Source organism: Neoarius graeffei, chromosome 20 (assembly GCF_027579695.1).
Source record: "Neoarius graeffei isolate fNeoGra1 chromosome 20, fNeoGra1.pri, whole genome shotgun sequence".
NCBI classification, from domain to species: domain Eukaryota; kingdom Metazoa; phylum Chordata; class Actinopteri; order Siluriformes; family Ariidae; genus Neoarius; species Neoarius graeffei.
Genome location: NC_083588.1, coordinates 9,927,269 through 9,949,611, shown reverse-complemented (window position 1 = coordinate 9,949,611; position 22,343 = coordinate 9,927,269). Strand labels below are relative to the sequence as shown.

Genomic DNA, 22,343 nt, shown 5'->3' with positions numbered 1-22,343 from the left:
TAATTCAAAGGACAGGTTCACAACAATGCACTTGGTCTTAACTGTTATTGTTTCTACAGGAACAACTTACACAGGGACTTGAATGGTGGATTCTCCTCATAATGAGAATACAAATCAAAATTGTCTTTGAACAAGAAAAAACTGCAATCGTTGATGCACTGACGCTTTCTGTAAAACTTTTGTGAAGGAGTCTAGTCTGCTCACCGAGTTCGCCTTTTGCCTTACTGATGTCAAAAGGAGAGAAAAAAGGAGATGTTGTTTTTATTTCTTATCTGCCATCATGCCAGTCATACAGGAACTTGCCTCAGCAGCATTACACAACATCGAATGCAATGGATAAAAAGCTCAAATTGTGAAAAATGCAATCAAATGCTTTGGTGTTCGAGGAGTAGCACACTCAAACATGTTGTTCGAAGAAAGTCATCTACTTTGGGGTGGTAACAGTAACTCTGCTTCATCACACCACTCTAACATTGATTATTTTCTGAGAACAGCATGCTCCATAGGGCGGCACGGTGGTGTAGTGGTTAGCGCTGTCGCCTCACAGCAAGAAGGTCCGGGTTCGAGCCCCGTGGCCGGTGAGGGCCTTTCTGTGTGGAGTTTGCATGTTCTCCCCGTGTCCGCGTGGGTTTCCTCCAGGTGCTCCGGTTTCCCCCACAGTCCAAAGACATGCAGGTTAGGTTAACTGGTGACTCTAAATTGACCGTAGGTGTGAATGTGAGTGTGAATGGTTGTCTGTGTCTATGTGTCAGCCCTGTGATGACCTGGCAACTTGTCCAGGGTGTACCCCGCCTTTCGCCCGTAGTCAGCTGGGATAGGCTCCAGCTTGCCTGCGACCCTGTAGAACAGGATAAAGCGGCTACAGATGAGCATGCTCCATAGGGCGGCACGGTGGTGTAGTGGTTAGCGCTGTTGCCTCACAGCAAGAAGGTCCGGGTTCGAGCCCCGTGGCCGGCGAGGGCCTTTCTGTGTGGAGTTTGCATGTTCTCCCCGTGTCCGGGTGCTCCGGTTTCCCCCACAGTCCAAAGACATGCAGGTTAGGTTAACTGGTGACTCTAAATTGACCGTAGGTGTGAATGGTTGTCTGTGTCTATGTGTCAGCCCTGTGATGATCTGGCGACTTGTCCAGGGTGTACCCCGCCTTTCGCCCGTAGTCAGCTGGGATAGGCTCCAGCTTGCCTGCGACCCTGTAGAACAGGATAAAGCGGCTAGAGATAATGAGATGAGATGAGATAATAAACAGAAGGGAACCATCAGGGCCTTTTAGACCTTCAAAGAGGGCCAAAAATTATCAGCAGTTCAAATGTTATCTGTAATTTCTTTCATTCTGATTATTCTCTTCTAATTGTAATTCAACCTCATTTTCAATCAAATTTGCTTCAGAAATGAAAGGGTTGCTGTTCTGAAAACATTAAAATCGAGTTATTCGATGAAGTTTTTTTTGTTTGTTGTCTCTAGGCTGAGAAGAGTTTCGAGCTGGCTCACTCATTGGTTAGGACTTCATTGCCGGGACAGAAGGCCACGGCAGTGTATGTTTATGTAGGAAGTGACAGATGAATTAACCAATCAGATTTTGATTTTTGTGGGAGGGACCAAAAATGTATCGCCCTAGGCCTACTCGAAGGCCAACGCGAGTTTAACCGCGATTCGGCGCCGTCAGTGCAGCAGTGAAGTCACCTTCCAGCCGGTGTAGCGTTCATCGGTAGTGTTAGCGAATGCTAATAAAGCGGTCAAGCCAGTGCTATGGACAGCAAGTAGCACAGGCTAACGACCGAGAAACTAAGATTTCCGTCTCCAGACTCTTCTTCTACGTACGCTCGCTACAGGATTTTTCACTTTAGTATGCATTTCGCTGTGTAATTTACTTAGTTATTTTTAAAATCAACATCGACAGCTACACACAACAGCATGAGCTGGCACCTTGCCGCTAATCCCTTGCAAAATCCTTTGCCCTGTTGCTTTTTGGTGTTTGGCTAAGTTTTGGCTAAGCTCAAGTCCCAGCTCTAATAGTAACAGTTTGCCATTGGTTGAGACACTTATTAAAGAAGAATGTATCTGTTTCCTGAAATGAAATACGAAGCTCTATTTCTTTCGCAAGTACTGAAACCACTTGTAACATTCTGTCCATTTCTTTAAGTCAGAAAACAGGAAGTTGGCCACTGCAAAAATGTGATTCTATTTCCTCACAAGAATGCTATTTGTTGTGTGAAACCATATCAACAGCTTCACCCTGTCTGGAGTGTTTCTGAGAGCAAAGGCCGTGTGTGTGTGTGTGTGTGCGTCCGTGCGAGGGTGAAAATCTTCAGCGAGAACGACACTGTGTTCATTTCCCTTCTGTTGATTTGTGGGCTTCTGGACATGAGGGAAAAAATGCAGGTCATCTTTGGGATCTTGCTGATGTCCATGGGAGCTGCCTTAGGTAGGTTTCCTCCAGAAACATGATTTATTGATGCTTAGAGTGAAATAGTGTTGTGGTTTTTTTTTAAATGGTGATTCGCTGTACTGTTTGACTCAAACACACTTTTGTCTGAACGGTTTTCCCAACCTTCACTGCAACTACGGATATTATTCAGATTAAAAAGTGAAATGTATTAATCTTGGAGGAAATTATCAAAAAATAACATTTCCTGAGGTTGTGTATATACTATGCTACATGCTCTCATCGACGTCATGCTGGTATATAAATACATCAACTCCAGAAGGACAGTGAGATATTTTTTCCTGCCTTTAATCTGTGAATTAAAAGATAAAATTTGACACGGTTATCCCCAGTGAATTTTCTGTTTGCCAGGCTGGACAACATTGTTCATCACGTTGTTTACGATTCTTTGCTTTTCAACTCAACATTAATCTTATGCCTTTCACGATGCACTTTCAGTTTTTAGTCCGGTTTCCTCTCAAATTGATCTCCCATCATCTTATTTAAGGAGTTGTTGTCTTACCCCAAGCACGACACACTTTTAACATTGACAGCTCATCCTAAAAATACAGAAGTTCATGTGACAGTTTGAGGAACATCATGAAGAAACAGCGACTTTCATCATACATTTAGTCATGGTCTGGAATTATTTTTAATTCTTTAGGAAAGCTTCTCGATGTTTTTTTTTTTTCTTTTTCATAACTTGAGACCGTCTTCACATTTTGGCTAATTTGCAACTAAGTTTTCATTAGCTCAGTGTTTTCACAGAGGCTTTGCGAAGTATTATTATGATCACTGTTACATTTGTTTCTCGCCATGTTTATAACGCTGTTTAAATACTCTGCTTTATGATTCTGCTTTCTGTTTTGCTTTGTTTTTGTGATTATCACGCCTGCTAATAAACACTCTTCCTGCACTTGGATCCGTCTACCGCCGTCTATCTTGTAGTGTCCTGATCCCCAGATCTTTAACCCAGCCACATATAAAAAGTTGTTCTCCTCCATGCTCTTCCAGGTTTTCATCTGTTTGTCCGCGTAGAACGATGTCTGCAGCACGAGGCAGTTTGAGGTGTCGGGGAACTCAATGGATGGATAATTTTCCAATTTGTAGGAAAAATCCTTCTTTGTTAGCGTGTAAGGATCTAATCCCATTGAGTGGTTTCGATATCCACTTCTTTTGAGTGTACTTGTTGGTTTTAATAACTTGCTTGTTTTCTGGACACAAACATGGCAATAAGTTCTTGTGTTAATGGACCAGACTCCGCTTTTGGATCATTAATCCCTTTTGACTGAGAATGCCCTGCATGCATGGTTTTATGTTGGCTTCTGGTACAGCCATACAGTTTTAAATACAATACTGGAAATTCAAAAGAGTTTGTTTTTATTGCATTTATTTAATTCCTGGGCTTCCATCGGTAACAGGGAGTGATGTTGCATTCCAGTAGATTATTAGATTCTGAAAGAACAGATGAGCCAAAATAATTGGGAATCTTTTTGAATGGGCCCTGATGCGTTACACGTATGAATAGGTGGGCCTTACGGTGGAAAAGGTTGAGAACCCCTGCATTAGCTCACACGGCCATAGGCCGATAAGCTATTGCCATCACGCGACATCCGTCGTCCATCCACAATTCAGAAAAATCGCGATTCCTCCTTTAGTTTTCAATGGATTTTGATTCTGATTGTTTTGTTTGGAAGAGCGAATCAGTCTGCGCAATAGTTACTCCCTGGTTTTGTGATTTCTCATTACCAAGTTGCCAATTAACGAACTTTTCGGAAAATCACTCCTCCTTCCTGAGTTTTTCATGCATTTTGATTGTGATTGTTTTCTTCTGAAAATCTAATTGTTCTTCATAAAAATTACTCTTTCATTTGTTGATTTCTCAATCAGAAATTGCTAATTAGCCTGTGTGATGAACTTTCTGGAAATTTGCTTTTCCTTGCAGAGTTCTCAGTGGGATTTTATTTAGATTGTGTGATTTGGATGATTGTCAGTCTTCACAAAAGTTACGACTGGGTTTGTTGAATTTTCATTTACAAGTTGCTCATTTAGGGTGGCACGGTGGCGTAGTGGTTAGCACTCTCGCCTCACAGCAAGAAAGTTCTGGGTTTGAGCTCAGTGGCTGACGAGGGCTTTTCTGTGTGGAGTTTGCATGTTCTCCTTGTGTCTGCGTGGGTTTCCTCCGGGTGCTCCGGTATCAGTCCAAAGACATGCAGGTTAGGCTAATTGGTGGCTCTAAATTGACCGTAGGTGCAAATGTGAGTGTGAACAGTTGTGTGTCTCTATATGTCAGCCCTGCGATGATCTGGCGGCTTGTCCAGGGTGTACCCCGCCTCTCGCCCATAGTCAGCTGGGATAGACTCCAGCTTGCCTGCGACCCTGCACAGGATAAGAAATTGCTAATTTATTACTTAGCAGTCATCCATGGCGGGCGGCACGGTGGTGTAGTGGTTAGCGCTGTCGCCTCACAGCAAGAAGGTCTAGGTTAACTGGTGACTCTAAATTGACCGTAGGTGTGAATGTGAGTGTGAATGGTTGTCTGTGTCTATGTGTCAGCCCTGTGATGACCTGGCGACTTGTCCAGGGTGTACCCCACCTTTTGCCCGTAGTCAGCTGGGATAGGCTCCAGCTTGCCTGCGACCCTGTAGAACAGGATAAAGCGGCTAGAGATAATGAGATGAGAAGAAATGAGTCATCCATGGCTGTATATTCTCCTGCTGACAAGATTTTCGCATGCTACATGGATATATTTTTGTTAGTTCACCATCAGTGAGCTTGCCATCACCGGCATCTGCCTGTCATCCGTCGTCCATCCACAATTCACAAAAATCATGACTGCTCCTTGAGTTTTCAATGGATTTTGATTCTGATTGTTTTGTTTGGGAGATCTAATCAGCCTGCGCAATAGTTACCCTCTGGTTTTGTGATTGGCATGACAGTGTGAGCTACTGCGTCGCTGATGCTTTGGTTCGACTGTGAAACTAATAAACTTTTGGCCAAATTTGGTCTTTGTTGAAGCAGATTATTCACCATGAACACACAGGGACACATTATTTCTGTATTGAGAAATTTCAGCTCTCCTGTGATAACAGACTGAAGTTTCCAACGATCAGATGAGTGTTTCAGTGTGTCATAATATTCACAAAATGCTGCTGATTTTTTTTTCTTCCTCTGCAGGTTTGCTGTTTCAGGATCCTGTTGTCTGTAGATTTACTGAGACTAAGCAGTGTTATGTGGCTCTGAGACAACAACTACACCTGCAAATGCCCCTGGAGGAAAGGCTTGATCTTCAGTTCAAAAGTGAGACATCTGGTGCTCTTCGAATTTTAACCTATAGAAAAAGGGATAGTCTCCCACCAAAACCACTTCTCCCAAGATGGCAGTTTGTTAAGGATAATAAAACTATGATACTAAGCCATGCAGAGAGGAGCGACTCTGGAAAATACACTTTATCCACCTTTGATGCAAAAGGGACTACTAAAGGCGAATATAATCTCCAGCTGATCATTGAAGGTAGGACCACACAGCCTATCATATAAATCTTTATATCATTTTAAATTGCACTTTAACATTCATCTCTTTGAATTAATTCTTGAAATATAAAGCTGTGGTGCAAATGAATGAATTCTGCTGAGTTCTCAAATCTGATTGGTCAGAAGCTCTTTTCTCGAACAGCGGCTCTGACGGCTATTTCAGTCGTCATTCAGATCACTTGTTCCAATGTGCGAGCATCTCTGTCGTAACATCTAACTCACAGGAATGTACACGGCAGATGCTCAACGTCATCTAAAAAAATACAAAAAGTCAAAAATTTGACTTAAAAAACTGTTACCAAGAAAAACGTAAAATCGTCAATATGGTGCTGTTTTCTGGAAGAGAGCATTTATTTAACGTTCATGGAAGGAGTCAAAGGGCCATCACTTTTTTTTTAATCACACATTTTTGTCTTTGTAACCTCGAGAGAGATTAAATAAAAAAAACAGACGTTGTTGAGGGAACCACTGTTTTATAGTTGCTGCAACAGAAGTGAGCAGGAACCAAGTTGTTTTGCAGATGTTGCAACTTATTAAATATGATGATAAATAGATAAAAAAAGAAGTGCAATATGTTGTTTTTACATTCATAATGAAAAAGGGAATCGTTGGAAAAATCGTGACCGTATCAGAAGAATAAGACACTTCAGGATGTGCTGCGATAGGAAAATAATCACCTTTGAGGTAGTACTCGTCACCACCCTTGTACTTGATTATTTTCTGATTACAGCATGCCCTGAAGTGTTTTATTCCTGACGTGAAGTAGCTTAATTGCAGGTCCACCTCTCACTGCGAATCTATTTCCATTTCCCTTTATGTGCTCATGAAACATCAAGTGAAACTCATGAACGATGTGCTTAATTCTGTAGCTGTGTAGAAATTCAGCCAGAGTTTAGTCACGTTAAGTGAATCTGTTCAGCCATTCTGGTACATGTTGTCAAGCCTGATCAAATTATCAGGGAGAAATTATCATCATACTGGAGGAATATCCATCGTCAAGGTTCGAGTTAAACGTCCAGGTTAGAGAACCAGGGAGCTCAGGGCTCTGATCTGCAGTATTAATGCGTGCATGATGTTGTAAAGTCCACAGGCAAACAATATATAACCAGAACATCAAGGACCCACGTGGGTTTCCTCCGGGTGCTCCGGTTTCCCCCACAGTCCAAAGACATGCAGGTTAGGTTAACTGGTGACTCTAAATTGACCGTAGGTGTGAATGTGAGTGTGAATGGTTGTCTGTGACTATGTGTCAGCCCTGTGATGACCTGGCGACTTGTCCAGGGTGTACCCCGCCTTTCGCCCGTCATCAGCTGGGATAGGCTCCAGCTTGCCTGCGACCCTGTAGAACAGGATAAAGCGGCTAGAGATAATGAGATGAGACATCAAGGACGTCGTAGCTCATCTGGCCTGCCATCAAAACAACTGTGACGACCAAAACATTAAACAGAACTGAAGTGTGACAATGTGAGAGAGGACCAACGTCCATGACAAATTGTTTATGACAGGAAAATCAATAAACGACCAGGTTTTGTTCCTCATGGGAAGATCTACCCAAAACATCGATCAGAACTGAAATCGGATGAGAACTGCGAGAAGAGTTCTAATTCTAATGAGAAGTCTCAAAATTCATGAAGTTGGCCTAATTAGCAGTTCGTTCACAAAGATTTGACAATACAATGACCAAGTGTTGTACAGAATGATGAGTTCTTTCAAATGAAAAAAAAAAGAACTGAAATCCTTTGAGAATTCAGGGAGGAGATACGATTTAACTGAAAATAAACAAACTTGTAAACAAATTGTTTACAACAGGAAAATCAACAAAGGAATAAATTTTGTTCCCCGAGGGAAGATCTACCCAAAACATCGATCAGAACTGAAATTGGATAAGAACTGCGAGAAGAGATACAATTCTTGTAAAAAGTCTGAAAACTCGTTAAGGTGACCTAATTAGCAGATGGTTAGCAAAAATTTAACAATCCGATGACCAGGTGTTGTGCAGGGTCAAGTTCTTTCAAACGAAACACTCAGAACTGAAATCCATTGAGAATTCAGGGAGAGGATACGATTTAACTGAAAATAAACAAAGTTGTAAACAAATTGTTTCCAACAGGAAAATCAATTAACAAACGACCAAGTTTTGTTTGTCATGGGAAGATCTACCCAAACCATCGATCAGAACTGAAATCGGATGAGAAATGAGAAGAGATACAATTGTCGTGAAAAGTCCAAAAACTTGTGAAGTTGACCTAATTACCAGGGTTGGGTTTCCCAAAAGCCTCTTAACGCTAAGAGCATCTTAATGAGGAGAGAGAGTGTTCATTGTGCTGCTCGCTCGACCATTTAGCGATGATCTTTGAGCTACGATGCTTTTGGGAAACTTGGCACAGTTCATTCGCAAAAATTTGACAATGATCAAGTTTCGTGCAGAAGGTCTAGTTCTTTCAAACGAAACAATCCGAACTGAAATCCATTGAGAATTCAGGGAGGAGATACTCTACGATTTCACTAAAAATCAACAAAGTTGTCAACAAATTGTTTACGACAGGAACAATCAACAAACAAATGACCAAGTTTTGTTCCTTATGGGAAGATCGACCCAAAACATCGATCAGAACTGAAATCGGATGAGAAATGAGAGAGATAAAATTCTAGTGTGAGGTCTGGAAAATTTGTAAATTTGGCCCGATTACTCACTCATTAGCAAAAAATTTGACAAAACAACGACCAAATTTTATGCAAAGTGATGAGTTGTTTCAAACAAAACACTCGGAACGTAAATCCGTGGAGAATTGACGGAGGAGATACGATTTAACTGAATTGTGGACGACGGACGCCACGCCATGGCAACGACTCATCAGCCTTATGGCCAGATTTGCTCATAAGACTCAGTAACAAGATGAGCTTCGAGCACTGACAGGAAAGAAGCATGAATGAGGAAATCAGGAAGCAGCGTTCTTTAACGACACTTATTTTATTTCTACATTCTGTCATCTCTGATCTTTAGCTGAGGTGACCTCAGTGAAAGTTTCAGACAGCTGCTTGTTCCCTGCGGTCAGGAAAGTGTACTGTTTTGCTTCTGGAGACAGCCTGCTCTTCAAGTGGACTTCTGCATCAGCCACCCAGTTGGAGAACGGGAACAGAACTCTCATACTGGAGAAAACCCAGAATGAAAACGTCACCTGTCATGTCGAAAATCACGTCAGCCGTGCTTACAGTTCCATTCAACTCGACGACTGTCCTGGTGAGTCCGGCTTTTTTTTTTTGAAACAATAAATTAAACAGTCACAGCAATGATGAAGCGTTAGCATGACTGTCACAACTCATGCTTTCTGAAAAAAAAAAAAACAGACCCTCAGATCATTTACATGTGACGTAACGTGATGCAAGCATCCCTCGCCATGCTTACGTTAAAATCTTGTTCTAATCATCCACTTCTCATCAGAATTTATTTGACCCTGACATCTTTTCTTTAATACACAGGAAGGATTTTATATTTTGGACAGATTGGCAAGAAAAGTGCACTTGTGTAGGATACTCAGAAAGGGCCACAACTAACGATATTCCAGCATTCGTGTTATTTGACATTACATCTGGTGTTTTTTCACATATTGTAGATTAAAAAGCCATGATATTGAGTATATTCTATTGAATTAAGCCTCATAAGTTTGGGGAACATTTCTCGTTGTGACTAATTGTGAACCCTCAGAGTCAAAATTCCAAGACCATGCTTACGGTGCTGGCGTTTCCCATGATATTTCAAAAATAAATAAATAAACGAAGAAAATTTTATGACGAAAACAATATGCAAAATTTATTTTTCTTTTTATCAACTTAAATATTTCTTTTGTTAAATAAGAAGAATTATAAAAAACTTTCATTTTATTAATCACCGACAATAATTATTTGCCCACATTTGTAAAGGTTGGAGTTAAATATGATAGTCTGTAAACGAAAATATTCTTTTTATTAAAAATGAAAAAAGTTAAAAAGAAACTGGCTTTTTCTGAAGAAATGTTGATCAACATTTGTACTCCCTCCATTTGCTTCTCTTTTCTCGAAAAAGGCTGGTAAAGAGAGCTATGATTTCTCATTTTAGAGTTGTGTGTGTGTTTAAGTGGCATTAGAGCTGTGTTACTTCAGCCCAGGGTGAAGTCACGCATATTCCTGCAATTTTACAGTTATTCCACGAAATCGAGTCATCCATGAGCTGATAGCCGACGAGCCGTGCGGCGCCGAGTCGACTGTAAGCCGTGTACTAGAGCCCTGCACTCCCGCGGGAGTCCCGTGGGACCAGCGGGACCCAACGCAAAACAGTGCGGCGCAGGACAAGTTTTGAAAGCTCATTGCGGGTGCGGGCGGGAGGGGGAGTGCACAATGCGGGAGCGGGCGGGAGAGGTGATAAGCTGCAGTCCCGCTAACTAAAAACGTGTTTAAAATAAAATTTATAAATTATTAATTTATGTCTGTCATATATAATTTGTGCTGGATATTTTATTTGGCATTAATAAAAACATTTTAAGATGCCTAAATTTGCGTACGTTTTCGATTCCTTTCCGCTCTTCCGTGTTTGAGATCTCAGATTATGGCAGAAGAGCAGAGCTCCTCTAGTGAAGCTCACAGTGCTTCAGAAGTAAGTGCTGCTTTAAAAAGAGGTACATTTACCATTAAAAAGTCAAGGGTCCTGAAATCAGACATTTGGAAGTCGTTCTCACTCGTGTACAACGCAGAGGGAAATCAGCTGCCCTTTGCTTGTTGTGATAAGTGCCAAAAGGTTCTGACATACAACGGCCATAAATCAGGTACATCAGGCCTGAATCGCCATGTAAGTAGGGGGCGGGGCACCATCACGCTGTGTCTTTAAATTATATTAATTTCTTATAGGCCTACTTGTATTTCCTAGAATGTAAATGTGAGGAGTGACATATAAGCTATGTGCAATGTACAATATTCTTAATATCCACTGTAGATTTTGGTAGGTGTGTTGGATATCTCTGTAAAGCCTCAGCTGCACATGCCGCCTGGCAACGCGCACCCTCGCTACATGCGCTAGGTGAAGGATCAGTCAGTGGAGAGCTCAGCTAAGCTCAGCATGTTTAATTCCCCAAGCCAATGACAAGAACTTTCGTGAGAAATAACGCGAACGTCTGCATCATGCGGGATTTGCGGGCGGGAGCGGGACAAAATATGGCAGGCGCGGGCGGGAGCGGGACTGAAAATCATAATTCTTTGCGGGAGCGGGCGGAAGCGGGACTACACAATGCGGGAGCGGGACTGAAAATTCTGTCCCGCGCAGACCTCTACCGTGTACGACGAGATTGAGTGGAATAACTGCTTTATTCTATCCACATTCACTGGATTTTGAGAATCGGAGCATTTTTATTTTTTTCAAATTCGATCAATAAAAACTTTGTACAAAATGTCCGACAAAATAATTTCTGCTGAGAATGTAAACAAACTGGTGAAATGACAGTCACAGTTTTTGAAAAATGTGACAAGAATAATGATTGAAAAACATTCTTACCATCAAATACTTTCATTCCATGTTTTGTTGCTATTTTTGTATTTTTTGGGGTTTTGTTTTCGAGTAGTTTTTATTTCATCCCCGGTTGGTTCAGCAACACGCTCTGCCATTTTGTTTTTCTCTACTCATGGTATATGAGCTGATAGCCTCGTCAAGGTGCAGCCAATCAGAGCGCATGATTGCTCATATCCAGTGAATGTGGATAGAATATTTATGTTATTATAAATAACATTGCTGTCTCAACAACGCAATTACTGGGAGGAAGAACCAAGAGATTTCATTTTACAGCCTGATTATAATTGTAATTAATTTTTTATTTCATCGATTTGAATCGTCATAAATTTGTATTGTGATTTATCGTTGCATGATATATTGTTACATGCCTGATATATCATATCAATCATGTATGTTTGGTGCATGCGTAGCCCAGGCTTACTAATGACACCCCTCTGTCATATTATTTCTCTTAAAACATTCTTTTTTGTGTTAAACGAGCATACTCGTTTAATGAAGGCTCAACTCATGTTAAAATACTCCAGAAATCCCTTTTACGATCCTTTTCACAGTATGTTTACAAAAGGGGAATGACTAAGACATAAAAAACTATGGTGTTATCTGGTTGTCTGATCAAGTAACCACAAAGGGTTCATTTTATATGGGCGTTGTTTGTTCAGTGGATGGATTTATAAATGAGGCGATCGTTAATGCCAAGATCCCCAGCCAACCAATCAGCTAGCAGTAGGTTCCACTGGTAACTTTCGCTCTGTTTTCATTTTGTCTTTTCGCTGCTGTTTCTGGTGCAGGAAAGTTGTGTCCGTTTTCTACCTGCGTTTTCATTTTGTCTGTCGCTGCCATCCTCAAATTAGGGTGTTTCCTTCATTGTCGTTCGCTTGAACAGCACGAGAACCGTCGAGGCATTCACCAGGGTCGCCGAGTGAAACGCTGTAAAACACACTCAGCGGTCAGGTTTTGGTATATGGTAAGGGTTGGAACCACATCTAATGCCTTGAAGAGGATCTGAAGCCAGAAGTCCACTTCACTGAGCGATCCAGACTTGGACGAGGTTGCAAGACCTCCAGATTCAGAGATTCCCAGTGTGAGCCAGGTGGCAAGCCAGATTGAACACTGACTGTGTAACAGATTCCCTTCCCCTCATCTGGCGTGGTTGGACAAACACTGGTACAAATTCGAACAGGCCCCAACGCAAAACTGAACTTTGCTAGAAAAAGGGGGTTTTGTTTATGTGCACACTTTATTGTTTGACGTTCATTCTCTGGCTCATAACAATCTGGGTTCTTCTGATACTGGTCCTCATCGAAATTGTCGACTACTTGATTACTATTATACTGTAATCTATGACAAGATTGTAAAAATGGTTACACGTGGTATATTTGGTCCCTCTGAGCGAAAATTCTTTTGTTTGCATTCTCACTGCCGGCATTGTTATTGTTAACGTCACGGCCTGAATTTCTCTTTCCTCCTTGAAAGCTAACTCGACTGTAAATGACTGAAATGTTTTTGTTTGTCAATCTTCTTGTAGATTTAACTCTGGTCATCCTGAGCGTGGTTTGTGTGCTTCTCATTGTGCTATCTGTCTTCACATTCTACATCTTCAAGAAGAGACATAACCTTTGGAACAAAGAAGATCAGATAGGTGACAAGGATTTTAACTTTCGATCTGCAAAGAAGATTAATGATATGATGTCCACCCACTGGCCACTTTTTATGAGGAACACTTGTACATCTGCACATTCATGCAGCTATCCAGTCAGCCAGTCATGTGGCAGGAAAGCAATGCATAGAATCATCCAGATACGGGACGAGAGTTTCAGTTAACGTTCAGAAATGGACTGACATAAGAAGGGGGAAAATTCTGATCTCAGTGACTGTGATATAATTGTTGGTGCCATGGATTGTTTGAGAATTTGAAAAATTTGTGATCTCCTGGGATTTCCATACACAGCAGTCTCTTGAATTAATCCAAAAGACTCTTGACAAAAAGTCACTGAGATCACATTTTTATTTTCTGTGGTGAATATTTAATAGTTATTCCACAAAATCGAGTCGTACATGAGCTGATGGCTGACGAGGCACGTAGCACCGAGTTGGCTATAAGCCACTTACGACGAGATTGAGCGGAATAACTTTTTTGTTTCTTTTTTAAAAAATTCTATCCAAATTCACTGGATTTTGAGAAACGGAGCACTTTTAGTTTTATTTTTTGCAAATTCGGAAAATCAAAACTTGACACAAAGTGTCTGACAAAATAATTTCTGCATAGAATGCAAACGAACCGGCAAAATGACAGTCGCAATTTGTGAAAAATGCGATAATAATAATTATTGAAAAATTAAAAAAGATACGTTCTTCCAGTCAAATCCTTTCATTCCATATTCTGTTGCTTTTTTTGTATTTTTTGGGGTTTTCTTTTCGAGTAGAGTTTTTATTTCGTCCTCGGTTGGTTCAGCAACACGCGCTGCCATTTTGTTTTTCTCTCCTCACGGTATACGAGCTGATATCCTTGTAGTAGAGTAGCCAGTCAAAGCGTGCAATTGCTCATATCCAGTGAATAGAATCATAACTCTTCGCTCTTGACCTGTATCTGCATGATCTTATTATTTTTTGTTATTCCTAATTGGATAATTGCTAATCATGTGGCAGGTGGACAGGAATTTCTCATAAAGTGGACAAAGAGTGTATTTCTCAATCTGTTGGATTTTTTGAAGTTGAATAGATGTGCGGGTGTGGTTTGTTGACAGCCCCTTCTCAGGATGGCAAGGAGCTTGTGTACTCGCAGGTCACCCACTTTCCCACGAACACGACAAAGACAAGACCCAGAACAAGTAAGAATTTAACGCACTTTAATAATGTATACAAGGGATTCATCCAATCACCTTGAATAGATTTAATACACTTTTGTACAAAAAGTAGGGATGGGTTGATCAGTATGGAGGCAAACGACAGGAAGGAAATCTCAAGATTTTCCATGTTGTGGGCTTTAATAATGGAACACTTTCAAGTGTTTTTTGTGATATTAGTGATAAGATATTGATCTATCCAATGATACACCCTTAAAGAGGACATATGAAGAAAAACTCACTTTTTCAGCGCTTGTGCATATCCATTTGGGTATCTGGTGTGCCTACCAACTGACAAACTTTGAAATAGGACACCCAGTCAGTTTCTTTTGTGCTGCCAATTTCAGAAAACATGCGCCTTAACAAGCCATTCAGATTTGGCTCCTTTTTCCATGTCACAAGTGGAACTTATTAGAATTATTCTGCCCCCTCATCTGAGTATCTCAACTCCTGGTTTGAGAACTGCCTTTGTGAATGAATATTCATGAAGAAATTGCTACCTGATTGGATAGTGGAAAAGGGGGTGTGGTGAGCAGTGGCTCATCATCATTTAAAGGAACAGGCACTCAAACCGGCCATTTTGAACAGGGCCGTTGAGACAGATACCCCTTTTCCACCAAATCAGTTCCAGGGCTGGTTCGGAGCCAGTGCTGGTGCTGGTTCACAACTCGTTCAACTTGCGAGCCAGCTGAGAACCAGTTTGCTTTTCCATCGCTCGCGGTGCTAAGAGAAGACACGTCATTATGTCGCTGTATACATCAGTTATGTTGTTGTATACGTCATTACGTCGCTGTATACGTCAGTTACGTCGCTACGTTTGCATAAACCTTGGCGCGAATATTGAAGCAAAAACAATGGGGAAGAAGCAGCAGCAGCAACAACAATAATAATAATAAATGACTTCGCGTTTGTACAGCTGCTGCTTCTCGTCGCTTAAAAATGGCGATCTTTCACGGTCTTGTTATTGTTGTCGGGCTTAACAACTCCGCCCCCTGCTGACGTAAGCGGTTCTTTCCTCTGGCCCAGCAGAGAGTTGGTGCTAGCCTGGAACCAGTTTTTCTGGCCCCAGAGCCAGTTCTTTGTCAGTGGAAACAGAAAACCTGGTTCCAAACTAAGCACTAGCCCCGAACCAGCCCTGGAACTGCTTTGGTGGAAAAGGGGCAAGAGTGAGTAAGGAGCTGTGGTGTTTTATCCTTGTGGTATTTTGACCAAATTGTGTCACGGACATTTTAATAAGACCTCAGAGAACTGTGTCAACTTGCAGAAAAGGGGTATAATATGTCACTTTTTCAATCAGCTAAAGTAACCCTGTCTGATTAGATCTTTTACATTCCAAATCATAAAGTTGTCCAATTATTCTGAGCTGGGGAACTGAAAATCTGCAGATTATATCGGCTTAATAGTCAAAGTCACTGTGCCAGGATCTGGTCTTCCCAGGCAGTCTCCTGTCCCAGTACGACCCAACTCTTTAAGGTGTATGGGTGTGGCGCCGATCTCCATTTCAGGAGCCCTCGGCCTCTCACCTATTATATAGCTAGGGTTACAGCGGGGGGCTAGTCCTCTGGTAACCGCGAGAATTTGACTCCCCACTCACATTTGTATTGCGGCGTGCCTTGCCAGATGGCAGTAGGTACCATTTTTATGATGGTTTTGGTCTGACCCGACCGCGAGTAGAACTTGCGATCTCCCGGCCGAGAGGCGGACACGCTAACCACTAGGCCGATTCTCGGTCTCAGATTAGTCATAATTAATCAAATTAGTAATCAATGGGGGGCAGCATGGTGGTGTAGTGGTTAGCACTGTCGCCTCACAGCAAGAAGGTCCGGGTTCAAGCCCCGTGGCCGGCGAGGGCCTTTCTGTGTGGAGTTTGCATGTTCTCCCCGTGTCCGCGTGGGTTTCCTCCGGGTGCTCCGGTTTCCCCCACAGTCCAAAGACATGCAGGTTAGGTTAACTGGTGACTCTAAATTGACCGTAGGTGTGAATGTGAGTGTGAATGGTTGTCTGTGTCTATGTGTCAGCCCTGTGATGACCTGGCGACTTGTCCAGGGTGTACCCCGCCTTTCGCCCGTAGTCAGCTGGGATAGGCTCCAGCTTGCCTGCGACCCTGTAGAACAGGATAAAGCGGCTAGAGATAATGAGATGAGATGAGTAATCAATGAATATCCATCCATCCATCCATCCATCCATCCATCCATCCATCCATCCATCCATCCATCCATCCATTATCTGTAGCCGCTTGTCCTGTTCTACAGGGTTGCAGGCAAGCTGGAGCCTATCCCAGCTGACTATGGGCGAGAGGTGGGGTACGCCCTGGACAAGTTGCCAGGTCATCGCAGGGCTTACACAGAGACAAACAACCATTCATACTCACATTCACACCTACGGTCAATTTAGAGCCACTAATTAACCTAACCTGCATGTCTTTGGACTGTGGGGGGAAACCAGAGCACCCGAAGGAAACCCACACAGACAACATGCAAACTCCACACAGAAAGGCCCTCGCCAGCCGCTGGGCTCGAACTCAGGACCTTCTTGCTGTGAGGCGACAGTGCTAACTACGACATGACCGTGCTGCCCAATCAATGAATATATGTAAAAAAAATGCAGTTGAAGATAAAACAAATTTGCTTTCATTCCAAATTAGCTCAGATGGTCTTCTGCTGTGGTTGAGCATCTGCCTTGGAGTTTCACAACGAATAGCGTGTTGTGGTTTCTGAAATGCTTTTCTGCTCCCCATGGCTGAAAAAAAAAAGTTACTTTTTTATCGCAGCTTTCCTGTCAGCTTGAACCAGTCTGGCCATTGTCCTCTGAACTCCTGTTTCAAAAATGTTTCCACCCACAGGCTCCATCCTCTGTAAACTCCAGAGACTCTTGTGTGTGGAAAATCCCAGGAGATCAGCAGTTTTTGAAATACTCAGTCACTGAAATGACATCCTTCTGATGTTTGATGTGAAGATCAATTTGAACCTCTTGACCTTAATTTACAGAACTTTGCTGCCACTTGATTAGATAATTGCATCAATGAGCAAGATTAGATTAGATTAGATTAGATTAGATTAGATTAGATAAAACTTTATTGATCCCTTTGGGAGGGTTCCCTCAGGGAAATTATGATTCCAGCAGCATCATTACAGATAAACAGAGAAAAGAAATAGAGAAAACTTCTAGATAAATTAAAATAAATTAAGTATTTACATATACAAATATAAAAGAATAAGATATGGGGAAGAGAGGAAGGGGGAGGGGAAAGGGGGGCGCAGCAGGAAAGATATTGCACTTTATATTGCACATTGTTGGTATTGCTTATTGTTAGGTTCGGCTACTGCTCCTTCCTGTCCTCTGTCCTTCTGTTACCCCTCCTCCCCCCCAGAGAGGAGTTGTACAGTCTGATGGCGTGAGGGACAAAGGAGTTATTGATGTGTTTTGAGCAAAGAGGTGTTCTTAATTCAGTTGATTGAGTGCATTCGAATAGAGAGAGAGAGAGAGAGAGAGAGAGTGAGTCATCAAAAGTTTGTGCACCCCTGGTCAAAATTGCTGTTACTGTGAACAGTTCAGCAAGTTGAAGATGAAATGATCTCCAAAAGGCATAAAGTTAAAGATGACTCATTCCCTTTATATTTTCAACAAAAACATTTTTTTATTTTCATCTTTTACATTTTCTAAATGACAAAAAAGGAAAAGGGCCCGAAGCAAAAGTTTGGGCACCCTGCATTGTTAGTACCTAGTAACACCCCCTTTGGCAAGGATCACAGTTTATAAACACTTTTTGTAACCAGCTAATAATCTTTCAGTTCTTACCTGGGGGATTTTTGTGCATTCGTCCTTGCAAAAGGCTTCCAGTTCAACAAGTTTCTTGGGCTGTCTTGCATGCACTGCTCTTTTGAGATCTAGCCACAGATTTTCACTGATGTTTAGATCAGGGGACTGTGAGGGCCAGGGCAAAACCTTCAGCTTGTGCCTCTTGAAGTATTCCATTGTAGATTTTGAGGTGTGTTTTGGATCATCGTCTTATTGTAGGACCCGTCCTCTTTTTAACTTCAACTTTTTTACAGATGGTGTGATGTTTGCTTCCAGAGTTTGCTGGTATTTATTCAAATCCATGCTTCCCTTGACTAATGAAATGTGCCCTGTGCCACTGGCTGCAACACAACCCCAAAGCATGATCGATCCACACCCATGCTTCAGAGTCGGAGAGGTGTTCTTTTCCTGGAATTTGGCACCATTTTTTCTCCAAACATACCTTTGCACATTGTGGCCAAAAAGTTCTATTTTGATTTCATCAGTCCACAAGACTTGTTTCCAAAATGCATCAGGCTGATTTAGATGTTCATTTGCAAACTTCAGACGCTGAATTTTGTGGCTAGGACATAGAAAAGGTTTCGTCTGATGACTCTTCCATGAAGGTCATATTTGTTCAGGTGTCGCTGCATAGTAGAACAGTGCACCACCACTCCGGGGTCTACTAGATCTTTCTGAAGGTCTTTTGCAGTCAAACAAGGGTTTTTATTTGCCTTTCTAGCAATCCAACAAGCAGTTCTTTCAGAAAGTTTTCTTCATCTTCCAGACCTCACCTTGATCTCCACCGTTTCTGTTAACTGCCATTCCTTAATAACATTACGATCTGAGGAAACATCTACCTGAAAACACTTTGCTATGTTCTCGTAGCCTTCTCCTGCTTTGTAAGCATCAATTATTTTATTATTCAGAATGCGAGGGAGTTGCTTAGAGGAGCCCATGGCTGTTGATTTTAGGGACAAGTTTGAGGAGTCAGAGAATTTATACAGCTTTGAAATCTGCATCATCTGACCTTTCCTAACGAAGAATTTGAACAAGCCACGGCTCAATAAGCTAATTAAGTTATGGAACCTTGGTAAAAGTGACCTGAGAACTCAAATGTATTGGGGTGCCCAAACTTTCATATGGTGTTCCTTTTCTTTTTTCACTTTCCAATTGTACAAAACAAAAATAATACACAAATCTTGTAGAAAACGCTGAAAAGAAATGTGTCGTCTTTACTTTTATGCCTTTTGGTGATCAGTTCATCTTCTGCTCACTTAACTATTCACAGTAACAGACATTTTCAGTAAGGGTGCCCAAACTTTTGCATGCCACTGTACGCTATGTACAGAAACAAAACCAAGATCACGGATTTCTTTGTGTGGTTTCCCTGTCTTGTGTCTCCAGCTCAAGAAGCTCAGGATGAGCGTGTGGAGTATGCCACGGTGGCCGCTTGTCCCAGTCAGAGGAAACAAAAGAAGAAAGAGGATGAGGTGCAGTACGGTGAGCTGGTGTTTAACACTCCTGCCCAAAAAAAGAGCAAGATACCCAAAGTGCAAGAGGAGTGTGTGTACTCCGATGTCCAGCATGGTCAATGAGGGACACACTCCCAGCCAGTCTCAGCACGTATCTGGGACACTGCTGTATTTTTTTACATATTGTATCAGTGCGAGTAGAAATGGAATCTGAATGCAATATTTTTTTATCAATTGCTTGGTTGCAAGATCATTGACTACAATAAAGTGGCATCTAAAGAGGTTCCATCCATCCACCCATTATCTGTAGCCGCTTATCCTGTACAGGGTCATAGGCAAGCTGGAGCCTATCCCAGCTGACTATGGGCAAGCTGACAACCATTCACACCTACAGTCAATTTAGAGCCACCAATTAGCCAAACCTGCATGTCTTTGGACTGTGGGGGAAACCGGAGCACCTGGAGGAAACCCACGCAGACACAGGGAGAACATACAAACTCCACACAGTAAGGCCCTTGCCAGCCACTGCGCTCGAACCAAGGACCTTCTTGCTGTGAGGTGACAGTGCTAACCACTACACCACCGTGCCACCCCTATTTAAAGAGGTTATTACCGTACATTTACAGTAAATGTAATGCTTTAGTTCTGCTTCTCTGTTGAAAAAAAAAAGTATGCCTGTGGTCAAGTGCTGTACATAAGAAGCAAGGAAATTATTTTATGTTGTTGTTTTCTACAATTTAAAGCAAGACTGCCTTTCAGATTTTTCAAGTGTAGGTCATAAAAAGAAGTTTCCCTGACACCCAGTTATTTTTGTTTAGTGGACCGAAAGCTGCTGAATTCGAATCACAGACTTCCAATTTTATTCATTTTTTTAAAAAATAGAACAATTAATGAATTTAGGGCCATGTGTCCCTAAATTCTCCGCTAATTTTTCCTGCTTCACCATGACCCAGTTCAAGATACTATGTCATCATGTATCACATGGTGGGCTTTCACTATTCGCACGAGGCATTGTGAGATACAAATTTGAAACAGGAGAGAAAAATGGAGGATGTGAGTGTCCGAATGAAATGTGAAAGAGTAACGACAGTAACGGAAAGCGAGAAGAAAAGATGTTATCTTATATCCGAAGGAAAGGAAAGGCAGGATCAAACTAATAAATATCGGCGCTCAGCGAGCACCTCGGTGTGATCAGCTGTTTGTTTAGCGACAGAATGATGGAACTGTCCGTGCATGGTCAAAAGTAAACCTGTAGACAGCAGTAATGCAACACTGGATGCCAGCTGCGGTAAAACAGAAAAGAAGAAGAAGGTAAACCTGCACATGCGCACACGGACTTCCTCTGTCTGCTTGACTGCGTGAAGCGAGCGATTTCATGCACATTATTTGCTTTAATCCCCTCAAATTAAATAACTTCCCAGCCACAGAATACCGTTTTTTGTTGTTTTTTTTTAGATATTACAGAAATAAACATATATCACAATGACCAAATTTCAGAGGGAACTAAATTTCACCGATTTTCTGAAATCGAAAGGCCATCTTGCTTTAAATAAATGATTAAAATATCAAATATTGTTCAGCTTTCAGTTTGTGAAATCATGTCTTAAAAATGGATGCCTGAGGCTTAACATGTGCAGAAAAAATTCTCTTTTCTGCTGTTGAAATCAGAACAATTAATGAATTGCCAAGTCAAAGTGTTTTTTTTTTAAAGCTTGAAATGTGTACATACAGTATGGATGTATGATATTTCACATGGCCTTGGTTGTACTGTCAATTTCAATCTTGTAGCTTTGTGTAATATTGTAATAATTAACGTGCAGAAAGTTCTCTTTTCTGCTGTTGAGATCAGAACAATTAATGAATTGCCAAGTCAAAGATTTTTTTTTTTTAAAGCTTGAAATGTGTACATACAGTATGGATGTATGATATTTCACATGGCCTTGGTTGTATTGTCAATTTCAATCTTGTAGCTTTGTGTAATATTGTAATAATTAATGGAAAACATTTCTGTCACTCTGCATTATCTTATTACATATTTTATGTCACTGTTATTATATTTGCTCTTGAATAAAGTGTTGCTGTTTTACAATGTTGTGGTACAGTGGAGGACTTAGTGGTGAGTTACATGCTCTGGAAAAGGAGAAGAGGAGAAAGACAATCGCCTTCATCTGCAAACACGTCCATGCAGATCATTCATCAGTCATCATCAGTCTCCCAGTTTGTGAGGTTGGTGAAGAGCAACTGCAGTGCTTGGTTCTGAAAGGAAAAAAAAGCAACACTGCAGTGTCTGGCATTAAGATTAATATCTGAAATCAGCATAAAAGTATCACAATTTGAGATATAAAAAAGTATATACCCGTCAGGGTGCAGGCACTTACAGATGTAAGTGCAGGGGAGAGCGGGTGAAGCAAACTGTTGACTAAGCCTTGTGGTCAGAGAAACGGGCAGGGGTCGGTTGATCGGCAAACAGAACAACGAAGGCAAGACAAGAAGGCGAAGTCGAGGTTAACGTGATTACGGTTGAGATAACGAGAGGACAAGCAGAAAGTAAACACTGAACGATATTTCACATCTAGCGTGAGTGAGAGAGGGGTTTAAATAGCGGAGCTGACTGATGAGGAAACAAGTGACAGGTGTAATTAATAGACAGAGGGCACTGTGATATGTGGGAAGTGTAGTTTCGTGGCCATGTTTGGAGGCTGTTTCGACCTTGCGCTCTCAACGCTGTGACTGACAATACCATTTCTGTGAATTAGACTA

At 41.6% G+C, this 22,343-nt stretch overlaps 1 protein-coding gene across 2 annotated transcripts; it reads left to right on the top strand.

Annotated features, from left to right (window-relative positions):
• The first annotated feature begins 2,211 nt into the window (after positions 1–2,211).
• On the top strand, positions 2,212–21,596 carry LOC132869169 (uncharacterized). Of its 2 annotated transcripts, XM_060902501.1 has the most exons (6): positions 2,212–2,419; positions 5,597–5,932; positions 8,957–9,193; positions 13,014–13,127; positions 14,233–14,316; positions 19,516–21,596. In XM_060902501.1, exons 1-6 carry the CDS (start codon positions 2,359–2,361, stop codon positions 19,704–19,706), a joined length of 1,023 nt encoding a protein of 340 aa, XP_060758484.1. In that variant the 5' UTR covers positions 2,212–2,358; the 3' UTR covers positions 19,707–21,596. The 2 variants fall into 2 exon arrangements, with proteins under 2 accessions (XP_060758484.1, XP_060758485.1); XM_060902502.1 differs by lacking the exon at positions 13,014–13,127.
• Positions 21,597–22,343: the final 747 nt, after the last annotated feature.

Bases quoted from the DNA above. Each gene is read 5' to 3' on its own strand.
- LOC132869169 (XM_060902501.1), top strand. From the start codon at position 2,359: ATGAGGGAAAAAATGCAGGTCATCTTTGGGATCTTGCTGATGTCCATG. The intron at 9,194-13,013 runs GTGAGTCCGGCT...ATCTTCTTGTAG, and splicing joins TCAACTCGACGACTGTCCTG to ATTTAACTCTGGTCATCCTG. The intron at 14,317-19,515 runs GTAAGAATTTAA...TTGTGTCTCCAG, and splicing joins AAAGACAAGACCCAGAACAA to CTCAAGAAGCTCAGGATGAG.